Consider the following 13694-nt stretch of genomic DNA (forward strand, 5'->3'; position numbering starts at 1 on the left):
AAGCACCGGCTGGATTCCCCATAGGATTAAATGCAAGTCAGCTGGAATATGTAGTAAATATGGTAAATAATAAGGTGCCTAGAATTGGATCGGGTGATCACCTCATAAGACACTCGTGATGGATGAACTCACCAAGAACTTGTACATTCTACCGACGGGGTATGTGTATATATAAAAGCATACGGTAGCAAAGTGGGCGGGAAATTGGACAGGGTAGGACAAGAAAGCGAGCAGGCGAAATAAAACAGCAGCATGCACAGATTTTGGCGTCAAATATTACAAAGGTGAAGGAAGTGACTGGAGGAGAGAGGAGGAGAGGGAAGAAGAGGAGTGAAGGGGAGGGGAGGGGAAAAGAGGCGGAATTAACTCCAGTCCGTGGGAGGACACCAGCCTTGCTCCTCGCAGAAGCCATTGAACAGCACCGCGGCGGACATAAATGCTGCAAAGAGGAAAATGCATACCCAGAAGCACACCTTTTCCCACCGTTCCACCTCCAGATTGCGCAGAACTGGAATTCCAACGAGTACGCCTAAAGATGAGATGAAATTGTTGGTAGACCAGCGTCACCATTAGCTTAAACACTTGATTATGATTTGCTAATTGTTTATCATTTGTGCGACTTACCAGCAGCGAATCCACCCAGGTGAGCAACAAATCCAACCTTTGCAACAGAGGGGTTTGTAAACCGCTCGTAGATGGCAAATCCGGTATCCGCGCCGGCTATAAGTAAAACCAATGAAGGTTTATCGAAAAAGTCTTTCACTTTTGGTTACCGCCCCACCGGGTCCGAAAATCTGTGGGGTCTCATATCGTCGCAAGACGTTTGGGCTACATGTGAGGTTGCTGCTTCATATTTGGCACTGGCTTTATCATCTCACTGCGCATCACGACGGTAGGAAAGTCTCTTACTCACATTACAACTACTGCTCGTCATTGTGACTCATCTCGCGTGTGAAGAAAACCGCAGCTTTTTGCTGTTTAGACTTCTCCAAATTCGTGTTTAAACCACGGCTCTGGATGAAGGCTTGACGTAAAGCGCCACCTTAAAATGGAACAAGTCGTAAGGTGAACATAAACACTTTCATGTATTTTTACGTCCATTAGTTAAATACCTTGCAACCGTAACAGGGCAGTTCAAGACCAGAAAGGATTGTCAAACAAAGAACTCAGTCCTTTGCAGCTGAGTCAAGCGTTAAAATACACTGCTTGCAGTTTTAAAGTGTCCCCGTACAAAAGAAACAAAAACAAAAAATAGAAAAGCCCTAGTTCCTGACCGTGTCTGCATCATATCTAGTTTTGAAGGCTTCGTCACGCCAAACAATCGAAAAAGCTGAGGGACAATTTCGCGTCCTCCAAGGACCCCAATGCGCCAAAAAATATGGGCATACACGACAATCATTACCTTCGTTACACCGAGTGTAACCCACTCGCAAACCAAACATTTTATGCAGAAAACTAACTCACATCTATTACAAATAACATCGACTTGGCACAGGGAAGAAGGCAGAAAGTCTGGCTTTTCTTGCGACTGCCTCGCAAACAGACCACCTCGCACATTCGCACACGTGTTCGCTTCACCTACTGTAGACAGCAGGGCACACACATTAGTGCCGATCACACGAAGACAATTTGTGCAACAAATTCCACATTTCTCGACTAATTATGCCTTGTTCTAACAAATCTTAAGGCTAGGAAGTAATGAGCGAACCTCGATGTTTTCTGGATTCGCAGCAAGATTAAATACCAGCACTTGGATACTACGCGCTTTCATGCCTAATGAGTGCCGACGCCTCCACTTTGCGTAGGATTCCGAAATTCCACAATCTTCCCATGTATCAGTAGCTTATAATTCAAAGTAAACTGTGTGATTTAACGAGTGGCCTTATTAATGCCCGACTTGTGAAAGGCCTCAAGTGAATCCGGTTTGTTTATTTAATTGCATATCCAGCGGCCAATGCGGCTTCTGTAAATGGCGGAAGCACAAAAGGCGTCATGACAGAATGAGTTCCACCAAATGTCAGGGTAAAAGAAAAAAAAACCAATTTAAAATCACTCGAGGAGAGTTTAATTTGGAACCTAATGCCTTGATAACATTTTCAAGGCCACAGTGAGCAATAAATGACTTCAAATTTGTAGTTAGATATGTCAAGTGATCCATTTGCTACCATACATCACTTGTTTTGTAGTTTACTTACCTCAATTTTCAGAAGCCCTCTACAGTTTTGGATCCGTTCTGGTTTGGCTTACTTTATAACCTGTGATTATGGCTGCGTTCAAACATCTGGAATGCCCACGCACGGATGCGTAAACGAATCCGGGCTGTCAGTGGAAAGGGTTTTGTTTCCTGATATAATTTAGAAACCGTTTTTTGTGACAATCTAGTTGTCTTGGCCTGCAGTTGACCATTTGTCCATATGGGCAAAAGTAAACAGACACAGCTGAACCATTATAACTGCTGCCGAAAGAAAGGAATAAATAGGAAACCTGTAACTAGGCAAATCGGCGGCTAAAGTTATAATTTTTGGAATGGTTCACACAAAACCTGGAAGATGATGACATTTCCTTCAGTTCCCCATCCTTCTCAAACCAAATACTATGCACAGTGCGGACCTCCCACTCCTTAAATAAGGTCTACGCTGACCCTCAGCGGGTGTACCTATCAACAGATTTACAAATGGAAAGTAATCCATAAAGCCAACATTGCATCACGCCATGCTACTACTGGAGCAGCCCTCCCAAACATATCCAGGTCTTTCTCTAAGCTGATTCACTCACTGGCCTTACCTCAGGGGAGGGAGAAAAGTACGCTGGGCACTGCTGCGTAAATGCCACACACGGCAGGCTGTAGTTTTTCCACTTTGACGATATATAGGTTGGAAAATAAAAGAAATCTTGGCTACTACGAAAGATGCTCGCGTGCAGGCAATATCAAAAGGAAGGCACTCTTTTAGGTTTGGGTACTCCTGATGCTGCTTTCTTCGAACGATGATGCGGTTAAAACCCGGCTAATGCTGCTACAATACGATATCTTACTGCTAATGACTATTGCAAGATCCTGCCACGGATGCTTCTTTAGGGAACAGTCATTCCCGATTGCCGACATTGACAATCAACGTATATACTCAAGTGAAATGGCAAGTCAGTGTCTGTTTGACTACAGAGCCAAACGCCCATTACGCGTGTTCAGTCCAACAAACCTCAACCAACACATATGCTACTGACATCATTACAGCGAACATGACAGGCACCGTCAAAAGAATTGGGAAATATTCACTGTGAATTAGAGGGGAGTTTGAAAAGGAAACGAGGATTAAAGGTCAATGGGAAAGTGTGAGTAGCTGAAATATGATGCAGGTTTGACGAAGGCAAAAATTACTAAGGTCAAAATTCGTTCTTTCTTCGATTACTTCTACTTAATTTGCAATAGGCAACGATGATTTATTGGCCAAAAAACTGAAAAATGGCCCTTATTTAGCCATTCACGCCTCCTTGTCTGCCACTACTCCACACAACCGACTTGTTGATTGCACAGCGAAGCATGTTTAAACAAAACTAGTTCCACTTCACGTCTATGCGTGTGTATGTGTGTGTTTGGAGTAAGTAAACGTGTTTGGACAAATTTCACTAGGCAACTTTAGACCCGGTGCTGCGGTTGCCAGCATTAAACAAGACAATGAACTAACAGTTGACCTTATAGCTGTCATGTGCATGCACATTAAATCTTTGACCCACACATAAAGGACAGGATATGCCGAAATGCAAGCAGGGGGCAAGTACGATGAAATGGCAAAGTCCACTTTCATGACAATGGAAGAAAAATAGTGCATGATGGATGTAGAAAAAGCCATTGTAGCTACCCATTTCAAGACACAAGACTAATCAAATGAAAGACGCCTTGTAACAGCCTAACTTGGTAATAGCTTCCAGAAAGGCGCTGTTACTAACGCATCCACCACTTTCAACTTGACTGAAATAACAAAGTGCTCTGGTGGGGGAGGGTGACTTCAGCAGCAATCCTTTGAACTTAACCAATAGGAACATTATTGTCGTGTTGGTCGTGTAAGAGAATATCGCATCTATACAGACTCGTTGGACATTGGAAGAGCTTGAGGGATCACGAGAGGGTCAAAAATTCGTGCACATCATTGTTGAGGCAGTGACATTCATAAGTGTTTCATAGTGTAGATGGGGAACCGAGACACGATCCAAGTACCCATTTGACCACCACATTGCTTTTATAACCTATTGCTTCTAAATAGGGCAAATCACTCGAGATGACCTGGTGTTGATGGAACAGACAGCCGGATCAAGCATTCAAGCACCACTCACCGAGAAGGAGAATGAATGTCAGACGGACAGCTCCACTGGAGAGGAAATTCATGGGATTTTTTAGCCATCCAGCTTGCATTGTCTTCCAATTCTGAACAAAAGCGGTGCCAATATTAAGGGCTCAATTCACCTATTAAGTAACCTTACTATACAAAATATTGTAATGGTTTGAGAAGCTGTATCTGTTTGCGTGAACGCTTAAGGCGCCGCCGACAGTGTACGTCTACTCGGCGGTATGGCCTCTGGGGCATGCCAGACGCCTCTCAGCTCTTCTGCATGTAATTAGTGCTTTTTCCACCTCTTACGACTATGAGAAAAATTTGGGACAGCAAAATGTTAACTAACCAACTACAAGTACACACGTGTGTTACCCAATGGAATAATCAGAAGCCGGGATGTTTCGGACAAAAGCATTATTTACACATCAGTCGGATGATGGGTGGGTGGTGCTTCGTTTATCGCGAACTTATCGCAGTAATGTGCTTCTTCTGAATAAACTGGCACAAAAACTTACTACCGCGATAAGCGAACCACCCACGCGTCATTCAACTGATGCATTAAACACTCATTCGAATTCTCATATTTTAATGTTATATTCACCATTCTTTTAAAAACAGAGTTGTTAAATAGCATGAATTATTATTAAATCTTAAAAACGGAGAGATAATCAGCTCTCTACACTTCATCTCTGTACGAGAATACTACTTACCGTGATGATAGTAGCCACGTGGGCACCAATGAGAGCGTAGCAGCCACCACTGGCACCAGCCAAAGCAATGAAGGGATCGCTTACTGAATGCGCCAAGGATCCTGTTAAACACAATGAAAATGGCGATAGTAGTGGATACAAATATTGTTAAAGCTAATTTTAGATGTCTGGGGCTATTCAAGCAACCATTCTGCGACCACCGGATGTGACATGGCAAGGGGGAGGCCGGGAATGAGGTGGAACGGGATGATTAATACAACCAAGTGAAATTCGTTTTTGTCTGTGTCTAGCCTGTTATCTCCATGATAATGCACACTGTATCCACAAAAAACTACAGTGACATCACTATTTTATTTTTTGTGGGATACTTGCAAGGTGGTTTGGTATTAGGAGCAGGAATTGTGGTACTTATACCCTTTACAAGTGTGCGCCAGGGCTTCATAGGCTCAAAAAAACGGGAATGCATGACCACTCCAACAAAATACGTATTTACTTAAGTGAGAAGGGGTGGGGTTGGTTAAGGCGCCTCTGAAATGAAGAGGCACTATCGTGTGTATTTGAGTCATCCAGCTGGTTTGCTGCGATCGTTTGTCACTTTTAAAACTGACAAACGGAAGTAATCATGGCGAGAAGGAGTTTCAATCATCAGCCTGTGAAATGTAGCTGAGATTATTTGAACATAAGCAAAGTGACTTGGTCGAAGGATTCGTGTAGTCCTTATGTCAAACTGACATTCATTTTTTCCTTAAAAATGACATGAAAAACATTAATATACTTCAATGAAAGGCAGTCGGGAAGGTGGGCTATTCGCTTGTGGCAGCTGGGAAAGGCTGAACCAAACAGTTCGTGCTGTCATGCGCTGAAAGCTTGACCTGAAACCAACTTTATTTTGGCCGAGTATGAACTAAGGTTATTTCACTTCCACCCTTCCAATTGGAGGTGATATAAAACCCAGTTGCGTCCCCAACTGGATTTTTGGCCTTCACAGGTAGTGGGGTTTTTAAAGAACTAGAAATCGGAAAGGAAGTAAAATAATTTTGTGAATTATTTTATAGATCCACCCTAATTACCAAGGGAAACTATCAAATGTCAATTTCTCTCCCTCAGGTTCTGATACAAAACCCATGATTAAAGAATCAGAAGGGTACATGATCTTCTTCGCGATTGACCAGTTAGAACGGAGTGTGAATTTCTTCTCAATCGACTAATCAACTAAAGGAGCATGAGGAAATCGTACCTTCCATTATTTGGACGATTTCTTTGGAGACAATATAGTGTTACATGAATGCATGCTTGAAGTACATCTGCGTTAAACATCTCAAAATTTACTTGTGCCTTTAAAAGTCACCGCGGAACGTAGGTCCCTAGGTATGTCCACCCACTTATTTAACATTAGTTACGACCCTCGCTGTCATCTAATAGGAGGGTTGCAAGGCCACCAAGTTCGAGTTTGATACGGACTGTTCAGTAGAAGAATATAACCAGATGGCAAGTGTACTATTGCGCCCTTAACTTTACAGTTTAGTACCAAAGCACGTGGTAAAGTCGCATGACCTTTGTACTTCCATGAAGTGACGCAAGGCACTGTGCACGCAGAGGTCACAACGAACTATCAACGATGCTTAAAAGAGGAAAAGGGCTATGTAATACTTCAATTGCTTGTTTGCCTCTTGGATTTGGTGAAGAGACAACTGGGGCTCCGCCGCTGTACCACTGTACCAATGATGTGAGTTTTTAATCAAATGGTGCAAAACTGACAATGAAGCTTCCTTTTCCCTGACTTTTATAATGATGAGCATCGCAGATTCTTACTCCTGGTCGGGAAGATTGTGCGACTAATGGCCATTTTAAAGAGAGGAGAATGGTTGTTTAAAACGGGCAAATCCAAATCGTGCGCCTTTGAAGCCTGGCGAGCACGCAAATTCTCCCTGTGCCAAAGTTGCCACAAATCATCGTACTCATTAAGATCTCCATCATAGGGGGAAAATAAAAAAGAAATGATAGTTTTTGTTGGGGAAACGGCCATTTGACAGTGACTAGAAGTAACACAACAAGGCGAGGAATAGGGCTATCATTTCCAACTTACCAGCAACGACACCGAGGAGGTAGACGATACCCACACGCCAAAATTTGTGCACCAGCTCGAGCAATGTGCCCAGAGCCAGTTGGAGAACGCAGTTGAAAATGAGGTGGACGTAGCCGTTGTGTATAAACATGTAGGAGAGGAAACGCCAGGCCTGGTAGCGCTTTTGTGGGAGGTAAATGAGGGGACTGTAGAAGGGTACACCGGAGGAGGCGGTGACATCGTTGAAAGGGTCTACATCATGCGCTGCAACGACTGCGTAGTAGGTGAATACGGCTATCTGAAAGTGAGTCGCAAAGGTAGATGTTTTGCAGCCCACCTCTCCAAATAGTTTCCCATATGGGCATTTTGCATGCTTGTTTTCAAGCATATCAGCCAAAACGTGCTAACACTTTGGAATTTGCAAGCATGAAGCTAGATTCATCTCAATGGTGAGGGTGACAGGCATTCTGCTTGACAGCATGTAAAGATTATTATAAATCAGGTTAGCGGATTTTATTTTGACAAGAAAAACACCCACGACAGTCTCATCAACACCTGGGAAGGAACTTTGAAAAAATGGAATGAAAAACTGTGGCTAGTATTAGCGCAACCCATAATGGCCATGGACCCCGATTCCGTGCTTTGTATCCCAAGGTCACCTTGACCTATAGGTTCATAAACCCATTTTTCTTAATTACCTGATACATTGCTTAGTCAAGTTGGCACAGGGCTTAGAAATCACACAAAAGAAACCAGCGAATTTCACTTCTTTTAAAAGGTCACCCGGTCGATACCAAAAATGTTATATAATCATGCACAATTATGTAACAATAGAGGCCATTTTCGTCAAAAATATTGTACAAAGATCGAAATATGTTAATTTGAAGTAATTTATTCATATTTACAGACACACACACACACATGACAGAGCTCGGCTTTGCAATATGGGTAAAAGAGGACCCAGTCACGATCGGAATGTGGGTGTAAGGTCACAAATGACAAGTAAACAATGAAACCATTCTGTGCGTTTAAGCCCACCAACTATTTGCCCAATTATAAATTTGTAAATATCGTTTCAAATCGACCTGAGCTCAAATGAATTAGCGGATCATAAAATCGCAGAGCATTAAAATACAATTGGCGCAAAGGGGCGCTGGGATAGCCGCTCGATCTACGACTGCTTTTTATGTGTGGAAATAGTGTATGCGCAAACGTACCTGAGCAAAGGTAATGAAAGGAATGAAAATAGGAGGCGGACGGCAGTCATAGGCTTCAATGTAGTTATTCACATCAGCTTCACCCCAATTATAGAGGTCAGTCTCGTCAATACCACTTTTCTGCATTTGTAGCCGCTGTTTACGACGAGCTGTCTGGGGCGCGACAGCAATAACGGCCTTGTTGAGTGCGATCGATCCAAAGGCAAGCTTTTGCAAAAATGCGCTATCCTCGAACATGATCTAAAGATTAAAATTTCAGAAGAGAGTAACTTTTCTGCCAAAAATAGTGCCACTACGTTACTAAACGATAAAGATCAGTGTGAATTATCTTAAAAGTTTTTTATATAATCACTTTTAGGACTGGGAGAAGTACTTTGAATTGAATGTTTGTTTTAAGTGATACAGAAACAAATATCTGACCCATCCTAACCAAAAACCGGTAGCCTTAGCATTATTCGACTCTCTAGTATAAAGCATTCACTTAGTGACACTTTCATTTATCCGTGTACGGCAAACATAAAAACTAAAATAACTTCTAAAAATGCTGGACATTGCAAATATACATGACCACGAAATCTCACTGAAGCACCTGTTAATATTATCATTAGCACACAAGGTATGAAGACGTCTTGCATTAAAATGTTCCTGAATATTAACTAATGAGAAGGAAATGTTGCACAAGTCCATATTCCGAAGCCAGAAAAATTGAAAAACAAACCTGACGCAGAAACTCGTCGTAATTAACGCGTTGATCGCAGTTTACATCAGCTTTTTTAAAAAATCTCTTCGTCCTCGTGGGTGGTATGTCTGATTCATTTAAAAGTCGCTGAAGTACGTCAAGTGGCATTCCACCCTCCCTTTCATACTACAGGATAGGCCGTTAAAACGAAAGCGAAAACTCACGCTTTCAAACGGCGGTTTAAAATGCTATAATGTGTAAGGATTATTAAATAAAACCTACAGTATCAAGTCGTTCTCGCAACTCCCTTTCACCACGAGTTAACGCTGCCATCCCAGGACTATAAAATGGCCGCCACACCTTGAGCACGCTAAAGTCAGAAAAGAGGAACGAATTAAAAAAATATTATGCTTAGCAGCTTGTCGAGCATATTTTGAGCAAAATTCGGAAAAAGTAAATTTTAAGCAAAATTATTTTTGCTTGTGCGGTTTTCGTAACTATGCAGGGTTATCTTGTACTTATAAATTTGTAAATGCAATCCACAATATTATGCTATCTATTTTTTTTCCTGGATACTCGCAGCCTGTAGCATATTATTACCAAAGCACGAAACTATCAAAATTTTTAAAAAAATATTTTGTTGCGGATGCCTTGAAGCAGAGTCCCAATATTTTGTACTACAACTAAAGTAGTTTTTCGCTCACTACGCAATCCTAACCCAATCACAGGCTAAATAAGTGCAAAAACAAGGATTGTCAGCCTATACATGGTCTTAGAGGCCATAAACAGGGCCTGTAATCCAAGCCCCGTTGTGTAAGTGCAGTCTCTAGCGTGTGTAATCCTTGAACCACTGGAATTACTTTGGGAAAATGTTTATACCTTGAGAAAAAACAATGGGAAATTAGTCTCCCAGGGTAAATGGATAGACCGCGCAATCTTGTACCCCTAACGCAGTATTAAAACTGTATAAAACATTAAATCCAATGAATTTACCGAGACGGATGAGTCCCGTTAGGGTTAAAAATCTCTGCTTTGGGGTGTTTTTGTTTATAGATTCGACTACCATGTGGATGTTGACCCAGTAGTTAACTAAAGGGAGCGCCGAGTGTGACAATCAAATAAGGGGGAGCTGCATAATGTTTGATCAGTTTGTTCGGCCTTGTGCTTAGATTAAATTAACACATAAGTCAAGCATTTGCAGATTATACTTTCGTTTACTAAAATGGTCAGCAGTCAGTGCCAGTAGCCTCAACTCTTCTGTCCGTCAGTGATGTATCTTCTGCTGTACTACTGTGACTTCCTACGACTTTAAGAAGATTAAGAAGACTAGATGTTTGTTGTCTTAGTACAATGCAACCTTTTATTGTGGCTTTGGTTTGCTGCGATTCACTGAAATATTGAGTACTGATTTTTCATTAAGCTTGCAAGCAATGGCATCTAGTCTTGTGTAATACTTGTGTTGTTTAAGTGTACCTTTCAGGGTAGAGGCAAGGTCGTAATTCGAATCTGGTGACAGGATCATCCTCTCCCTTGCCTGAGTGCGACTGCGGTTTCTCTCCTACCCAAACTTTATACTTCTTTTCTTGATCATTTCCCTCTAACAAATATGTCAAAATTCAATTAACCGCGTAGTTCTAAGAACACTAGGAGCAGGGAAGAGGGGACCTGTGTGCCTCGCCCCACACTTGCAGTTGTAGCACCTCGAAACTTTCATGCAAACAAAGGTTAATATAATACCTGGGTGATAGTGTTAGATGCTACCTGTGTGGTTTGTCGGTCAAAGACGTGAGTTAAACACATCTAAATTTTTGCACAGTCACTTTAGCCGATTAGAAAACCCCAAAATTTCCTTTTCCAAAATTTGCATTTTGCCCTCTCTTTATAGGTTTGATGCTAAATTAACCGTTTTTCAAAGGCTTTGGATAAATGTATAGTAAACCTTAAATGGGATTTCTTTGAACTTTAATTATAGACAGTTACCTACTTTAACCAGCACATATTAGGCTTCTTGCGTTAAACAAGTATTGGCATTACTATCTGCTTTGGCAATATCATGCAATATGGACACGCGTTTGAATTTCTCAAGAATTCATTTGATGGGGACACATGTGGCCTTGAAAGCTATTCGATTTCCCCCTTTCGCCCTCTATCGCTTGTTCGCGGGTTCCCGTGCCTGCACCGTTCCGCCAGCTCAGAGTATGGTTTTAGTGAATGCGTTTATTTTAAAGGCCTAAAATTATTGCCAGTATGGTTCTCGATCCTAACCACTGGGATTAATTGCAACTGTATAGTCTATTTGGAGATACAATGACGACACTCAAAATTAATTTTTGGAAGGCGTGTCCACTGCACTGTTTCATCATCTTCGCTGTATCAATAATTTTGTTTTGCAATGATGGTAAGTATGCCCTGGTTACGATGCATTTTGTGACGCGGCAGCTTATTCAAACTATCGTTTACCATTGGAAAGTGTTTTGCAAAGGAGGCGTTTGCTTCCTTGCCTTTTTCGTATGCTAATGTCAAAATTTGAATTTTGAATTTCTTTCTGCAACTAATCTTATGCTTGTGTGATAGTTTGACCCAAGCTTTGTTTTGTCTACTCTTCTATGCAAACGAAAACATAGGGACCTCATAGTACTGCATTTGCAAAGACCGGAAATGTTGCTTTTTACTTTTGGCTATTTTGGTTTGCGCTTAATTTGTTGTGGTCAATTCTTAAGTGCTTTAAAATCTGGACTTATTTTATAGACAACTTTGTGACTTACAAACTTCCTTATGGACCGCAAATTTTTAGTCCCTCAGACTTTGACCAAAACAATTCGCCTTTGTAAAGCTTTTTCTTGTTGTTCTGTTAATATTTGGGGCTTCTAAACAACTTTATGGCTGTAGGTAACAGCTACTTTAATTTAACGTTCAACCTCCAGATTCTTGATTTACCAATCGTCTTATTTTGAGATCTTTGTAAAGTTTTTTATTTACTGTCGTATCGACCCACCCTCGTTGGCAGTAAACTTCACATCTTATTAGTAAAACATGTTTCACTATTCTTTTACCAATTTCCTATGCCAGGTTTTTCAGGCCAGGTCGATTTGTCTCGCCTATTTATCCCGTTGGTTTTGCTTCCTTTGCCTAACACATCCTTTTAATTTAATTTAAATTTATGAAGGCCATTCTCATCCTCCTACTCTTTGACAAGCGCCATCGTGCTAAATCTCATTTCTTGAAACTACAGTAGAATTTGTTTAATTAATTTAGCTGGTAACCTCCCAATGCTTTCCCTCATTGGTATGATGGCTGTGTTAGTTCGCCTCTTCTTGTATTGACAAAGTAATGACCAAGACGTTACATTTTTGGGGAAAATAACCCTTTTGTATTTGTACCTGACGACCACCAATGCGATTTTTAAATCAAGTTGTACTAAAGTTGCAGTTATTACGAGGTTATAAGATATTTGCCTTCTCTGGGTGCATCATGGCCACCGTCTCTACACCGAGAACTGTGAATAGCTGGTTTAGCCACAACGTTGGATTCCATACTTTCAACCGAGTGCATTATGGCAGAAGGCAGGAAGGTTTGATTCCTATGGATCAAAATTTGGCTACAATGGGGTTATTCAAGTCCATGCAATTGTGGACTTCTGAGACCCACTACCGTTTATTGCGATGAGGCAGCGCCTGCATGTCAGACGGTCTCGTGTATTCGTTAAAGTAATTCCTTGGTGCTTTGTACTGCGTGTCATCTGTGAGTCATGCCGTGCTTGGGTGTGTGTGACTTGGTCGTGGAGATACGCCAGCTTATACTGCGCAGGGGGACACTGGAGGCTGTGAGGACATTCCATTTGTCTTTGACTAGCACACACACACCACTGACAGCATCATTGTTGTGCATCCACCTCCCTGATTGCTATGTGGCTAAAAGTGGCATATGCCTTGGCCTTATCGTCTCTTTACTGCTAGACAGGTGAAGACCTTTTTGAACATTCGTTTTTTTCATTACCCGCGTTTTCATACCTCCTCCATATGTTATATCTTGATCTTAGCAGATACTCAAATACGTCTACATTTACCTCTTCACATGTGGTTGTTTTAATGACTCAAAAAAGAGTCTGTTGTATCCTATGCTTGAGTTGCCGCCACCCTTTTTTTCCAGTACAAATAAAACCTTCAAACCTTCGTGCTGGGTGAAATTATCGTTTACGTCGCACCAGATGAACACTGTCAGTTGATTTCGGACCGATTTTACTATTTAACGGGTAGTGGTTTTGTAGTTTATGGCGATTTTAGCACGAAATGCGTAATGGACAGGTTTCGTGCAGTTCAATTTCCTCCACATTTGGCCTGCTAAGTGATCTTATCGCCTCTCGCGAGAAGTCGAAAAAGAAGAGCGAGAAACGACGACAACTAGAAGGATATTTTTTTCACCAGGAGCTTTCGAACAGTGTCACCTGTTTTTTTTCTCCCCACCTTTCTGTCGTTTAAGCTGTTTTGACGTTCCCCAAGTTCGAAAAAAAACTCAGACTGCATTGATAACCTCACAGCTCTAGAGTGCGCCCCATTGTTTACTATCGAGTGAAACGCTCGGCCGAATCTGCGGTGGACGTAGCCATCTCTCACAACTCCACTGGTAAATACGGTGATAACGTTTGTGTCTCGAACACTCAGCCAAAAAGCGCTTTTTGCATAAAATTTATGTGGT

The 13694-nt window shown here is 41.7% G+C and overlaps 1 protein-coding gene across 1 annotated transcript; it reads right to left on the reverse strand. All coding sequences in view use genetic code 11, as the record gives it.

The window, feature by feature from the left end:
- Positions 1 to 362: 362 nt before the first annotated feature.
- On the reverse strand, positions 363 to 12837 carry EGR_09968 (Rhomboid-related protein; the record flags this gene model as incomplete). The annotated part of the gene is made up of 9 exons (XM_024499217.1): positions 363 to 529; positions 625 to 720; positions 4330 to 4420; positions 5039 to 5139; positions 7125 to 7401; positions 8321 to 8560; positions 9039 to 9185; positions 9282 to 9369; positions 12788 to 12837. 9 exons carry the CDS (start codon positions 12835 to 12837, stop codon positions 363 to 365), a joined length of 1257 nt encoding a protein of 418 aa, XP_024346363.1.
- Between the last annotated feature and the right edge of the window lie 857 nt (positions 12838 to 13694).

This window comes from Echinococcus granulosus, assembly GCF_000524195.1.
Source record: "Echinococcus granulosus chromosome Unknown EG_S00180, whole genome shotgun sequence".
Classification (NCBI taxonomy): Eukaryota; Metazoa; Platyhelminthes; class Cestoda; order Cyclophyllidea; family Taeniidae; genus Echinococcus; species Echinococcus granulosus.